At 40.8% G+C, this 15,336-nt stretch overlaps 1 protein-coding gene across 2 annotated transcripts in view; it reads left to right on the plus strand.

The window, feature by feature from the left end:
- KIAA2026 (KIAA2026 ortholog) overlaps window positions 1–15,336 on the plus strand; it is a 78,196-nt gene that overhangs the window by 21,880 nt on the left and 40,980 nt on the right. For both annotated transcript variants that reach the window (XM_004591869.3, XM_058657416.1), the window contains exons 2-3: window positions 268–468; window positions 11,436–12,853. In XM_004591869.3, the coding sequence (XP_004591926.2) occupies window positions 268–468; window positions 11,436–12,853 (1,619 nt within the window). The remainder of the gene's footprint in view (window positions 1–267; window positions 469–11,435; window positions 12,854–15,336) is intronic.

Raw genomic sequence — 15,336 nt, forward strand, 5'->3', positions numbered from 1 at the left:
TATCTATTAAATGTACAGTGCTTTTGTCCTTCATTGTAGTGTTTCAATCATATGTTTAGGAAATGTAAAAAGCTATCATTTAAGTAGTTTTATTATGCAAGTAAGGAAAGGCAAAAATTACCTAAGGAGGATAAGAATCTGGAGTACAGCTAAGTAAGGTTTAACTAAACACTGTGTTTATCAAAAAGATTCTGAAGTTGCTGGTTGAGGGGGTTGGTTGCTTATCTAGAAGATTTGACCTTATAAACTGACTTATTCTTCTCCAAGGCACTTGAGAGAAAAGACAACGATAGCAGTTACATCTAGAGGCTGTTATGGACTGGAGGAAGAGAAGGGAGCAGCATGTACTTCCACAAGGCGTCGGTCAACACCTCGGAGTTTGGCAGGCTTGACCAGTGGAGTTTTTGAATCTATAATGGTTCAAGTTTTGAGACAGGAGGAACAGCTGAGAGCAAAGGAAGAAAAAAGGTAAATGTTAAAAAAAAAAATAAGTTTTGTGATGTTCAAAGGAATTATTTCTCAAAGATTAGCTCTGTGCTGATACCAAATTTCTAGACCCATTTTACTAGTGTCCAAATGCATTGTCATCAAAGTATAAATTCATAACGAAATATCACAATGGAATCTGCTTGGTAGTATAGTTTTGAATTTTAAATGAATTCCCTTGAAAATTTAAAAATAGTTTTCATGAAAGATTTCAGGATGTTTTCTAGATTCTCTAAAGGATTTTGAAGTTGAGTTTAGAGGAGGGACTCATTGCAGTGTAGAGGGTAAAGCTGGCGTCTGCAGCGCCATTCTCTGTGGGCACCAGATCATGTCCAAGCTGCTCCATTTCTGCTCCAGCTCTTGCTAATGGACTGGGAAGAGCAGTGGAGGATGGCCCACGAACTTGGGCCCCTGCACCCCAATGGGAGCATTCTGTTCCCGCAGCTGGGACGATGGCCCAAGTCTCAGGCCCTGCCATCATCATTAGAAGCAGATGAAGTTCCTGGCATTTTGCTTGCCTAAGGTTGTGGAAATTGTTTTTATGAAATTTTTATGATTATGTTAATTTAGGGACAATTTTTGTGTGTGGTGTGAGCTAAGAATTCATTTTTTTCCCCAAAAGGATACACTAGTTGTTCCAGTATAATTTGTTCAAAAAAATTATTTTCCTACCAAATTACCAAAAATTTACATCTTTATTGAAAATTAACAGAACATATATTTGTGAGTTTTTCTGAATTCTGTTGCCTTTCGTTTGTTGGTAGGTCTGTCTTTATGCTATTACTCTATCAGTTTGACTGGTGTGCCTTTCTAAGCAGCATTGAAATTATGTCAATCTATTTCTAAGTGTTTTTTTTTTTTAAGCTGGCTACTTTTTTCTTTTTAACCAGTTTTATTTATTTAGATTTACTTATTTGAAAAGAAAAGTGATAGCAGAGAGATGGAGAGACAAACATATCATTTTTTTCCTTATATTTTAAACTTTTATTGGGAAGGCAGATTTACAGAGAGAAGAAAATATAGAGAAAAAGATTTTCTGTCTGCTGGTTCACTCCCCAATGGCTAGCTGATCTGCACTTGAGCTGATCTTAGCCACAAGGCCAAGAAACGATGAGCTGAGCTGAGCTGAGCTGAGCTGAAACCATTTGGGTCTCCCAGGCCACAGGCAGGGAACTGGATGGGAACTGGAGCCGCAGGGACATGAACCACTACCCCTATGGGATCCCGGCACGTACAAGGAGAGGATGTAGTCACTGAGTCATTGCACCAGGCCCAAAGAGGCCTTCTGTCCTCTGCTTCATTCTCCAAAAGCCAGGGGCCAGGGCAAACTGAGATTAGGAGCCAGGAATTCTGTCTAGTTGTCCAGCATCAATGGCAGGAACTCAAGTACCTGGACATTGTCTGCTGTCTCACAGACCCCTTAACAGGCAGTCAGCTCAGAAGCCGATCCTAGCCATGCCAGTAAAGGATGCCAGCATTCCAGACAGCTGCTTAGCTCACTGTACCATGATGCCCACCCCATTTGACTATATTATATGTTTCTGTGTAATTTTAGAATCATCTTCTGAATTTCCACAAGGGGAAAATGCTTGAAAGAGTTCTGGTTGAGATCGCATGGAAGTTACCAACTAATTTTTAAATAATTGAGTATTTTCTCATTTCTACCGTACACATTTTTCAAATGCCTGGTTAACTTTACATAGTTTATCCCTTTAAAATTTAATATGTAGGGCCCGGCAGCGTGGCCTAGTGGCTAAAGTCCTCGCCTTCAACGCCCCGGGATCCCATATGGGCACCGGTTCTAATCCCAGCAACTCCACTTCCCATCCACCTCCCTGCTTGTGGCCTGGGGAAAGCAGTTGTGGACGCCCAATGCATTGGGACACTGCACCCGCGTGGGAGACCTGGAAGAGGTTCCTGGTTCCTGGCTTCGGATTGGCGCATACCAGCCCGTTGCGGCTCACTTGGGGAGTGAATCATCGGATGGAAGATCTTCCTCTCTGTCTCTCCTCCTCTCTGTATATCCGGCTTTCCAATAATAATAAAATCTTTAAAAAAAATTAATATGTAAGTTATTACTACTCGATTCATAAATATAATTTTTAAAAAGATTTTTTTTTTTCTTTTTGAAAAGTCAGATATACAGAGAGGAGGAGAGACAGAGAGGAAGATCTACCATCCGATGGTTCACTCCCCAGGCAGCCACAACTGCCGGAGCTGAGCCAATTTGAAACCAGGAGCCAGGAGCTTCTTCCAGGTCTCCAAGCAAGTACAGGGTCCCAAGGCTTTGGGCCATCCTCTACTGCTTTCCCAGGCCACAAGCAGGGAGCTGGATGGGAAGTAGGGCGTCTGGGATATAAACTGGTGTCCGTATGGGATCCCAGCAAGTGCAAGGCGAGAACTTCAGCAACTAGACTGCTGTCCTGGGCCCTTGAGTTTTTTTTTTTTAAATGAAGTTGAAGTTAAAGAAATGCTAATGGAGTAGAATAAGTCAAATGCATTTAATCTGGAATGTAACATTAGGTCGCAACTTTGATCAATTCAGTTTACTTTGGTTGTATTAAAAGTATTGGATCCAGTTAGTCTTCCTTATTCCAAAAATACTTAGCTTGCTAGAAATACTGTGTACTTCAAATATTCTTTGCTTCATACACTTATGTAAATGTATTGCTTTATCAGATTTTTAGAAAAGGTTTATTTTACTTACCTGAAAGGCAGAATGAGAGAGAGACAAAGAAACCGAGATACTTCGTCCACAGGTTCAACACCCAAAGTGGCTGCACTGGTCAGGGCCGAATCCAAGCGCCTGGAGCTCTGTGAGGTGTCCCCCAGGGGGCAGGACCAGGCCAATGTGGCCTCCTGCCCTGCCTTCCCAGGCTGTCAGAGGCACAGCAGCCTAGACTGATGGCCGAGAGGCTTTGTCCGTCCCGCTGCACGTCCTCACTGAACGTACTGCACCCTGATGCCATCCTCCAGGATTACTGATTTCAAAATCCCTGGAGTTAAGACAATACATTTTTTTGTCTACGGCCATACCACCCTGAACGCGCCCGATCTCGTCTGACAATATATTTTTTTCTATATTTCTGTAAAATAACAATTTTGACTTTATCATTATTCATGTTTGCATTTTGCATTACAATAATAAAATAGTGACTTAACAAAGTAGGTAGTCATGATTTTGTGTCTAGCCAGAATTTTTTTTATTCTGTTGCTTTCTTTGAAAAAAATTTTTTTACATTTATATAAAGTAACCACATTTCATGTATTTCATGTATGTGTTATAGGAACATAGTGATACCTCCCAGTACCCCTCCCTCTTCTTTCTTTTCTTAATTTTCCCTTTAATTTTTCAGTAACATAGCTTCAGTTATTTTATGTTTATAAGCTTAACTCGTCACTAAGTAAATAAAATTCAACAAATAGTAAAACAAAACAAAGACACACTGGTGCATGCTGGGAACAAAGGTTCAGTTGGTTAAGCATCTACTTCCAAATGTCAGGATTGCATATGGGCTCCAGTTTGTGTCCCAGCTGCTCCACTTCACATCCAGCTCCCTGCTTGTGGCCTGGGAAAGCAGTCGAGGACGGTCCAAAGTTTTGGGACCCCGCACCCACGTGGGAGACCCGGAAGAAGCTCCTGGCTTCAGATCAGCTCAACTCAGGTTGTTGCAGCCATTTGGGGAGTGAACCAGCAGATGGAAGATCTTTGTCTCTCCTTTTCTCTGTAAATCTGCCTTGCAATAAAAACAAATGCATCTTTAAAAATATAACAAATATAAAAAGGAAATAAATTATTAAAAAAAGAAACCACTGTTCCTCAAAAGCATAGACAAGGAACAATAATCAAGTTTCAAGATGTCAGTTTTGAATATAAACCTGTTTTGTACTGTGTGTATTAGTTACCACAAATCAGAGGAAGCATGTTTTTCTTGTCGGAATTCGCAAATTGCACTGAGCATGATTTCCGGTTGCATAGCGTTTCATTTTCTGTGTCTGAGTAGTGTCCTGTACTGTATATGGGCCACATTTTCTTTATCCAGTCATCAGTTGTTGGACATGGGGTAGATTCCATATCTTAGGTATTATGAGTTAAGCTGCAGTAAGCCTGGGGCTAGAGCTAACTCTTGTATGTTGATTTCACCTGGCTGTTCTCCCACGTGCTGGGTGACAGGGTCGTGTGGTAGGTGTTTCCAGCTTTCTGAAGGATCCCCACACTGCCTGCCATAATGAGCATAGATTACAGTCCCAGTAACAGTAGATTGGTTTCTTTTCCCCATATCCTCGCCAGCATTTGTTTTTTGATTTTTGTGAGATAGCCATTCTAACTGGGATGAGGTGAAATTTCATTGTAGCCAGCATTTTTTTAAAGATTTATTTATTTTTATTACAAAGTCAGATACACAGAGAGGAAGAGAGATAGAGAGGAAGATCTTCCATCCGATGATTCACTCCCCAAGTGACCACAATGGCCAGTGCTGTGCCGATCTGGAACCAGGAGCCAGAACTTCTTCCAGGTCTGCCACATGGGTGCAGGGTTCCAAAGCCTTGGGCCATCCTCCACTGCTTTCCCAGGCCACAAGCAGGGGGCTGGATGGGAAGTGGAGCTGCTGGGATTAGAACCGGCGTCCATATGGGATCCTGGCACATTCAGGGCAAGGACTTTAGCTGCTAGGCCACGCCGCCGGGCCCATAGCCAGCATTTTTAACACACTTAGTACATTTTGATTGAATTCCCATCTTACAAATTTTGATATCTCAAGCAAGACAGATGCCAGAGATGATAATCTTTTATACCCCTTCCCAGACAAATGTGGAAGATTGTGACCAGATGTATACCTCTTTAACTTCAGATTATATGGGAATAACATAGGGTAAAGATTTTTTTTCATTAGAAAGGCAAATTTACAGAGAGAAGGAAATATGGAGTCCACTGCTTCCCTTCCCAAGTGACCACAATGGCCAGAGCTGAGCTGATCCGAAGTCTGGAGCTTCTTCGTGTTTTCCCAAGTCTCTGGGCTGTCCCCGACTGCTCTCCAGGACACCAGCCAGGGCTCAGGTCTCAGTCTTGTCCAAGAGGGTCCTCCGGCAGAGCTGGTGATGGGTGCCCCTGAGCTCTCGGTTCTTGGTGTCAGAGATGCCGAGTGCTGGGTAAGTTCCTAAGAGTGGTAGAGATGTTTTTCTGAGTTTGATTCTCTAGCTCTGTAAGCTCCCCTACTAATCTTAATAAATTCTTTTACTCAGAATAGATTGTTTTTAGCAGGTAAGAAACTTGATTAATACATTTGATGTAAGTGGTTGATTTTCCTAAAATACAGTATTACTTATCCTTCAATTTAAAAATAGGAATAAGTTTATTTTCTTTTCCATGCCACCAGTTTCTATACATTGTGTTGTTCCCTGGGTTAATGGATTGTGTAGCTCACATACATGGCAGTAAACTCTTTGAGAGAGGAATTATATTTTCTTGCCTATTTGTATCCTTACACAGAGTAAACATTCAATAAAAATTTATGAAACTAGCGTAGAATTCTTTAAACTCAAATTTTTCTGTAAAGATATTCACTCATTAGCAAAATATTTGTGAAATTATGCATGACCAAAATAATTTTAAGCACAGCACCTTTTAGTATTTCACACAGTAACAAGTAAACACTAAGTTAGTAAGGAATAACTTGAAAAATTAGAATTGATCCAGAAAAAAGTTGAGGACTACTGTGTTGTTTATTTGGTGGTGTTAACTCATGTCTTCTGTTTTTTCTTAAAGTTAAGTAATATTTTTGCAACTTTAAGCAACCTTTTGTATTTCACAAACAATGAAAGCTTAATTTTAAGGTAATATTTTATAAGCATGAATTATTTTATCTTTTTTTTACTGTATTTTTGGAGAAATTTCTTAATTGATGACAGTGCTGTGGCATAGTGGGTTAAACATTGCCTGCAGTGTTGGCATCCCCCTATTGGAGTCCTGGCACTGGTCATTACACATCTGGGGAGCAGATCTGCAGATGGAAGATCTTTCTCTGTCTCCCTCTGCCTTTTAAATAAATTTTTTTTTAATTTTTAAGTTGATACATACTTTGAAATCCTATTTTTAATCTGCCCTTGTTGGCAAAATGTTATTTGTTTCAGTATTTCATAATGAAGTATTTTTAATTTTTCAATTATATTTTAAGTGCTAATTTAAAAATAGATTTATCTTATTTATTTAGAAGGTAGAATAACAGAAAGAGAAGAGGAGCCATATCTTCCACGCACTGAGTTACCACTCCAAATGGCTGCAGCAGTCAGGGCTAGGCCCGGCCAAAACCAGGAGCCTGGAATTCTGTCCAGGTCTTCCACGTGGGCACGGGAGCCCAGGCCGCAGGAGCCCAGGCCGCAGGAGCCCAGGCCGCAGGAGCCCAGGCCGCAGGAGCCGAGGCGCGGGAGCCATCTTGCACTGGCTTCCCAGCAGCATCACTGGGAGGTAGACCAGAAAGAGCAGCCAGGACGTGACTTGGTGATGTGATATGGACTGCCGGGACTTGCTGTGCCACAATACTAGGCCTGTGCTAAAGACTTAAAAAGCGGCAAGTTCTGTGTATTAGCTCAGGACTCCTTGACAGGTTCCCATTCCCTGTTCGCTTTAATGCCTCAAGGGGGAGGTTTGGCCTTACTGACCTACACCAGGTACGTGCATTGCTCCTCCTCTGCACACCTCTGTGTGGTCCAAGGCTAGGTTTTGCATCTGCCTGTGAAGTACAGTTTCTGGGGGTAGCAGTGTGGGTGGCAGTTCTCGAGTGGACGGTAAGCATCTGCTTTCATGAACGTGGCCGTTGTGGGCGTCTTGACTCAGAATGCCGATGTGTATTTCCTGGTTTTCTTGTTCTTGCTAGAGCAAATCAGTGTTAATCTTAATTTACCACACAAAGTATGTATTTCTGGTTCTTACACTAACCTCCTCTGAAACCTTGAGGAAATTGTCTTCTCACCCTTCTGTAGATTCTTCGAAGGAGTAAATAGTTCCTGAAATTACCATGATCTTCATCTGTGTTGGTCAAACGTTACTTACTACTGCTTTAGGCAAAAATAAGCCCGTGGGAGTTCTTTCATGTGCCCCGCTTCCGCTTTCATCCTCCCACCTGAGCACTGGCTGTCGCTGCTTCGCCTCTGCAGAGATCCACAGGGCTGGGTCTGGCAGGACAGCTGGTGTGTCCTCAGGCTTTGTCCTTGCTGCATTGCTTCTGGCATCCCCGGCTTTGGGGCTTGGTTGGTTTGGTTTGGTTTGGTTTCAGTTTTGCTTTTTAGGTATCTTTCCCTGTTTTGGTGCCCCTAGTACTAGGTACTACCATAACCATATTTCTTTGGGGAAAAAAACACATTTTAATTTAATGTTGAGAATAGAAAACTTCTCTAAACTTTATATCTTACTGGAATATACAGGCAGCAGTAGAGAATTTTGAACTTATAGTCCTGAAATATTTTTTGCCCATTAAGTGATTTTCCTAAGGATTTATGTTTATTAGATCTGGAAAAAATTCTTAGCCATTATTTCTTCAAAAAGCTGATTTTTACATTAGATTCTGGTTTCTTCTCCATTGATCTTTGTAACTTCCTTCCATTTCCTTTCTTGTCTTTTTGCACCGAATTCATTGAAATTTCTTCACCTTTTCTTTCTTGTGTGCAGCTGGTTTATATGACCTACACACTTTACTGCAGTCTGCCTGGATGGTTTTGATAACATCCTACCTACTTTCCTTTAAAAAAAATTGTTTTTGCTTCTTTAATATGTGTTCATTATATTCTTTATGATTTCATTAGCTGAAGGGTTTTTTTTTTAAAGCTGGATTCTTGCAGTGAACCATGTAGATAACCACAGCTTTTCTATGTGTGGAAAGATTTTAATAAAGTAGCTTCTTTAGTAGATGAAGAGTTACTTAATGTTCATTCTTTTTGTGTTAATTAATTTATGTGTGTGTTTTGTGTTTAATACTACCTGTTTCTCTAAAGTTATCTATTGGCATAACCTCGCCCATAATACCTTACGGCGTTTCTGTCTGTGTGGTGTAGTGGATATCCCTACTTGCATCTCTAGTGTTAGAAACATGAGTGTAGACAATCTGCTGGAATTGATCAGTTTTATTGATTTTTTTCAAATGCCCGGCATTTGCATTTGATTATTTTCCCAGTTATGTACTTGTTTTCTGCCTTACTGAGTTGTGTTCTTTTGCCGCCCGCACAGGGAGCTGGGTTGAGTTCTAAGTTCCTGGATTTGGCTTGTCTCGGCTCTTAGCTGTTTACCACCGTTAGCTATTCAGGCATGTGGGAGTGAACCAACAAACGGAAAGTGTCTTAATTCTCTGTCTTTCAGATGATGTGAATAATAAATAAATAAAAAAACTCCCCTAAAACTATAAGCACATTAGGAAAGAGTTAGATTTTATTTAGAATCATTAGCATTATTTGAATATTAAATGTGATTAATTTTTGTAAATGTGAACCACTATTCACCTTTTGAAAACTAACCTTAATGAACCAAGACGCTAGATTGGAAACTTGCTCTAGCTATAGTCTTATGGTAATGACAGTGTGATCTCAAAGCCATAAAAAAATAGGTTTTCTTCTATACAAGACAAAGTTCTAATATGTGTTGCAGTAATATTCTTACTATGAATTTGTTTTGAACAATCACAATGTAGTTGTAGAAGAATAACTACTGTCAGCCATTTTTGTTTCTTCTTTTTGGTTATTCTGAATAATGCTATTAGGAGTGTTCATGTGGATTTTTGTCTGACAAATGTTTTCATGTCTCTTGAGTATTCTTAGGAGTAAAATTTGTGGATTTCATGGTAATTCTATAACTGACTTTCCAAAGAACTGCCAGAATTATTTACAAAACAGCTTTATAATTTTCAGTGTATGAAGTTTCCTTTTTCTCCACATTTGTTACTTGCTATTATCTTTTTGTGTGATAGTCGTCTTACCAGCTATAAAGTAGCATCTCATTACAGTTTTGATTTATGTTTCTGTAGTGGGTAGCAATGTTAGTCATCTTTCCATTGCTTTCCAAGTGTATCTGTATCTTCGGAGGAGTGTAAATGCAGTTTCTTTGCCCATCTTTAATTGGGGTATAGATCCCAATTGCAAATATTTCATATATGTCTCTTAATAGATACATTATTTGTGAAAAATTTTTCTCCAGTGGGTTGTCTTTTTAGTTTCTTGATGATGCTCTTTCAAAATACAAATGTTTTTTGTTGTGATTTCTATTTTTTTGCCTGTGTTTTAGCTATCATGTCCAAGAAACTATTGCCTAAAGCTCTTAAGATTAATACCTATTTTTTCATGTTATTTAATTTTTAATTGAAATGCCTTTAAAAAAATGTTTTATTGAAGGGCCAGCACTATGACTCGGCTAATGCCCCACCTGCAAGTGCCAGCATCCCATACCGAGTGCTGGTTCATGTCCTGGCTGCTCCACTTCCCCTCTAGTACCCTGCTTGTGGCCTGGAAAAGTAGTGGAGACGGCCCAAAGCCTTGGGACCCTGCACCTGCTAGGGAGACTTGGAGGGAGCTCCTAGCTCTGGCTCAGGATCGGCTCAGCTCTGGCCATTGCAGCCCCTTGGGGCGTGAACCAGTGAAAGAAAGATCTTGTTCAATCTTTCCTTCTTTCTGTAAATCTGCCTTTTCAATAAACATCAATAAGTCTAAAACAAATAAATGTTTATTTACTTGAAAGAGTTATAGGGAGAAGGGTAGGTGAGAGAGAGAAAAAGGGAGAGAGAACGAGCGACAACACTCTTCCATCCCGTTTCACTCCCCAAATGGCTATAATGACTGGAACTGGGCTGGACTGAAACAGGAGCCAGGAGATTCTTCTGGATCTCCCATATGGGTGCAAGGTCCCAAGGCTTTTGGCCATCCTCCACTGCTTTCCCAGGCCACAGGCAAAGAGTTGGAGCAGCCAGGACACAAACCAGCACTCATTGGTGCTTGTAGGTGAAGGATTAGCCAGTTGAGCCATCAGGCTGGCCCCCAAATTTGCAGTCTGTTTTAGTTGGAGGCATGGCAATAAGGAATCCTGCAGTCAAAATGGTATATTGAAGCCCAAAACTTTTTATTTGAATTAATAGGGTTATTCAAGTTGTTCTTCCCACCACAAATTTGATTAGCATGGAGAGTGTGAAGACGTGAGATGAGTAAATGTGTGTGGAGAGAGCTGGGCCAAGGCTGGGGAGAAGCCAGGCAGGCACGTCTGTGCGGTGCTTATGTTCCTTTTCTAGCTCTGGGTCCTTCAGCAGGTCGAACAGGTTGCCTAAACCTGTTTGAACAAATTCTATCATCAGTCAAATGGGGCTAATACTAAGAACACATTGCTTGGCCAGTTGCAGTCAGGAGCTTCTTCCTGTCTTCCTGGAGGCAGGGCCCAGGCACTTGGGTCATCTTTGGCTGCTTTCCCAGGTGCAGGAGCAGGGAACTAAATCAGAAGCAGAGCATCTGGGCCTCAGACCAGAACTCCTGAGGAGTGTCAGCTTGGTCCTCTGCACTGCCCTAATCCGCTGTGTAACAACACTGGTCCCTTTCTTGGTATAACTTTCTAGAATTGGAGTTAGAAGATCAATATATATAAGATCTGTAAATCTCTTTGATGAAGTTGTATTACTTCCAGAAATTATTATATAATCAATCCCACTTTGCCTTTGTTAAGAAAGTTGTTATGCGTTATAATTTGAAGAGTTTGACCTTGAGAACAATGATGTCAACAATATGTATCAGTAAGCTTCGGAGTGAAATGATACGTTTATTTATTCATCTGGAAGACAGTGAGACTTTTCATGGAGTACTTGGTGTTAATATTGAAAATAGGAGAAAGTATGTGCCGTGATGGCTGAAGATAAATATAACATTCGCAAAGTTTTGTGTTTAATGGTACTATCAAGTTTAATAATAGTTTATCACATTTTCTTTAGGCTTCGGGAGCAGGAAAGAAAAGAAGCAGAAGAGGCTAGTCAGAAGGAAGTAGAAGAATGGGAAAGAACACTTCTAGCCCAAGCAGCTCCAACTTGTATGGAGAACATGTGGGAAATTCCAGCTATTGGGCATTTCCTTTGTTTAGCCCAACACATTCTAAATTTGCCAGAAATAGTCTTTTATGAATTGGAACGTTGTCTTCTGATGCCTCAATGCAATGCTTTTTTATCTAAAATAATGACTTCTCTGTTAAGTCCTCCCCATCGCAGACCTACCTTACACCGCAGACCGACTTTGCCTTATAGAGCCTGGGAAGCTGCGCTGAGGCGCAAGGTGCAGCAGTGGTACACCGCTGTCGGGCAGACCGACAATCCTGACAACTGTGCCGAGAGGCTCGGCTTGTGTCCTCAGTTCTTCAGAGTTCTCGGAGAAGTTAATCCATTGGAAGAAAAACCTTTCCATGAACTGCCGTTCTACCAAAAAGTGTGGTTACTTAAGGGCCTTTGTGACTTTGTGTATGAGACACAGAAGGAAGTTCAAGATGCAGTGCTTGGTCAGCCCATCCATGAATGCAGAGAAGTGATCCTTGGTTACGATTGTTTGGAGAACGCTTATGTGCACTTCCCGCAGTTCTGTGGTGCAGATGTACGGATTTATAAACAGAGACCTTTCCAGGCCCCAGAGTTCCCAGTCCCACCCATTAAAATACAAAGAGTACCTCGGATGAAACTGGAGAAATTGAAGTTTGATTATCTTGGAACAAGTAATGGAGAGCATAGATGTTATAGGGAAGGCCTTCCCTCTGCCTTGAAAAAAGAACAGGGCATGAATTGTGATCCTGCTTGCTGCCCTGCTAAATTGACCTCGGATAATCAGGACATTTCTGTGGGAATGGAAGTCAGATCCAGCTGTGAAGTTAGAGTCCGCAGGCCTCAGGAAATTAAAAAAAGCGATTGCTGTAAAGAAAATTTAGAGAAACCAGGGAGTCCAGGGGAAGTTTCGGGTTTTGGAGAGCCTCTCAGTCCAGGTGAAATAAGATTTATAGAAAATCAAGAAAAATACGATGAGGCTTCCAGGATGAGGACTGAATCCAGTCCATTAAAAGAAAATGCTCTTAAATCTTGCCAGATTCATGTAAACGGAAGTCATGTTGATCATCCAGAAATGAACTGCCGCAGAATCGTGCGCGACATCCTGTTAGAGCAGTCAGTGCAGAGCCACAAGAAATTCAAGCTAACTAAAATGAGAGCAAAAAAGAAGAAAAAGAAAAAAAAGAAACTGAAAGATGTTCTGAATGAAAATTTACAGAGGAAGCGTGAAGGTCTACATTCTCTTGCATTCAAGTCTTACAAACCTGAGATCCAGAATAAGTTATTGATCATCAAAAAGAAGACAAAACATAAGAAGCACAAATCTGGTAAGCCGACAAGCGGGGGCGAGTCAAACTTGAGCATGATTCAGATTGTCCTGCAGTTATCCCTCAGGAGAGCTGTGGCTGACAGAATGGAGAGAGAGAGAGAGAGAGAGAGAGAGAGAGAATGTTTGTGTGTGTGTATTATGTGGCGGGAGTAGGTATATAAAGTCCATGTCTTAGAAGAAGAGTTTACATACTAATGCAGAATTCTGGTGCAGTAAATCTGAATTTAATTCTCACTTGATCATGATGAAAAATTTCACATTTCTCTGGATCAACTTTTCCCATAATTGATGCTTCTTACTACATACAAGACGTAATAAGTACTTATGACTTTTTCCATTCTAAGGACAGTAAGGTTGAGGGGGAAAATCACTAATAACATTCTTGGGACTGAATTTTGTAGGTAATAACTTTTTAAAAAGAAAGATTTATTTGGAAAGTGGAGAGAGAGAGTGGGTATCTTCCATCTGTTGGTTCCACTCCTGCAATGGGCACAATACCTGGAGCTGGGCTGGCTGGCTGGAGCCAGGAGCACCAGCCCAGGCTGCCATGTGGGTGGTGTCGACTCCAGTACTTGAGTCATCCTTGAACATGGCCATCATATCCGGGCAAGCTGGATTGGGAACAGAAACCAGGATTTAAACTGGCACTGATATGCCATGGGGGTGTGCCAAGCTGCACCTTTATTTGTCGTGCTACAGTGCCTACCCAGCAAATAACCTTATAAGTCAAGGCTAATTAGTTATCTCTGTGGTTCTCAGTTTTTCCCTATTATCACATAGATTTCAGCACTGTTTTTCATTATATATTTGCATATCCAAGAAAAATGTTAACATGGTAGCCAGTAAGACAGGAAACTATTTCCGAAACAAAAAAATTGCTAAATTTTTTCATGGTGAATTCTAATACCTGTGTGTGTATTACCCTGCAAAGTCTTCAATGGTTGAGTACTTTTATTTTTCCTGTTATCTCTTAATTAATTTATGTCACATTTATCAACATTAAAAGCAGATGATCAAGTTTATAAAATTACTTGATCAAGTGAAAAGTTAGAATTCTGCTCTGAGGTATGATTTACCATTGTTATCTATGGGTTTCAGTTCCCTGAGTAGCAAAGATAATTACAATTTGGCGAATAAGAAAATAAGTCTTCCGTGTAGCCAATACAGGTGAGGTTGTGCTTTATAGTTAAATCATCGAACACAATCAAGTATGCTTTAAATCATGTGTATATTATGTCATTTATAGAGAAGTAGTCTAAAATTTGCTACCAAAACCAGGCTTCATTTTTGCACTGAAAGTTTTATGGTGGTCTGCATTGACCCCTTTTAATGAAAAGCTGCAGGTTTTCTTTCTTAAGATTTATTTATTTTTCATTGAAATGTCAGATTTACAGAGAGGAGAAACAAAGATCTTCCATCTGCTGATTCACTCCTGAAGTGGTCACAATGGCTGGAGCTGAGCCAATCTGAAGCCAGGAGCCAGGAACCTCCTCCAGGTCTCCCCTGCAGGCAGGTTCAGGCTCCCAAGGCTTTGTGCCATCCTCCACTGCTTTCCGAGGCCACAGACAGGGAGCTGGAAGTGAAGTGCGGCACCTGGGGCGCGAACAGGCGTCCATATGCGATCCCAGTGCATGCAAGGCGAGGGTTTTAGCCACTAGGCTATGATACGGGGTTCAGAGCTGTCGTTTTTAAAAGGTAATTTCAGAAATAAGCCTCGTAAATTTGATAGGCAATCCATGAAACTTCTGAGGATGCATTTATTTAGCTTAGTAGATTTGACAAACTCACTTTGAAATATTAGTTTCTAAAATACAAAATTATATGTTTTTTAATTTTTAAAGTTTTGTTGAAGATTTACTTATTTATGTGAAAAAATTACACAGAGAAAGGAAGAGACGGAGAGAAACGAGATCTTCCATGTGTTCGTTCTCTCCCCAGATGGCCACAGCAGCAGGCCAGAGCCAGGCAGAGCCCGGCAGAGCCAGGAACGTCTTCCGCGTCTGCCGTGTGGGTTGCAGCTGCCCAGGGAGTTGTGCTCTCCAGTGCCACCTTCCTAGGCACCTTACCAGAGAGCTGGATCGGAAGTGGAGCAGCTGGGCCCCAAGCCAGCTCCCCTATGGGATGCTCGTGTGGCCTACCATAGTTTAACATGCTACTTTTTACCACAGTACTGACCTCCATTTTTATGACTTTTTTAAATTGGAATTTTTCCTGTTTTCTTACTTTTTAAATTCAGTTTTAGTCATATAGGCTTGCTTCTTCATACTAAAGAGTATAAATAGAAAACTTTGGAAATACTATAATACCCATTACTTCATGTTCTTAAATGTTTTATTAAATACATAAAATAAGAAGACTATCTGGTAATGGAAAATTTTCCACTAATGACATATTCTCAAAATTTAAAAATTCCAGAAGGCTTTTTATTTAAGCAGAAGAAGCAAAGCTGAGAATGTGGAAATAACTTCTCAAAGGAGAGGC

The sequence above is a fragment of the Ochotona princeps genome, chromosome 31 (genome assembly GCF_030435755.1).
Source record: "Ochotona princeps isolate mOchPri1 chromosome 31, mOchPri1.hap1, whole genome shotgun sequence".
In the NCBI taxonomy this organism is placed as follows: domain Eukaryota; kingdom Metazoa; phylum Chordata; class Mammalia; order Lagomorpha; family Ochotonidae; genus Ochotona; species Ochotona princeps.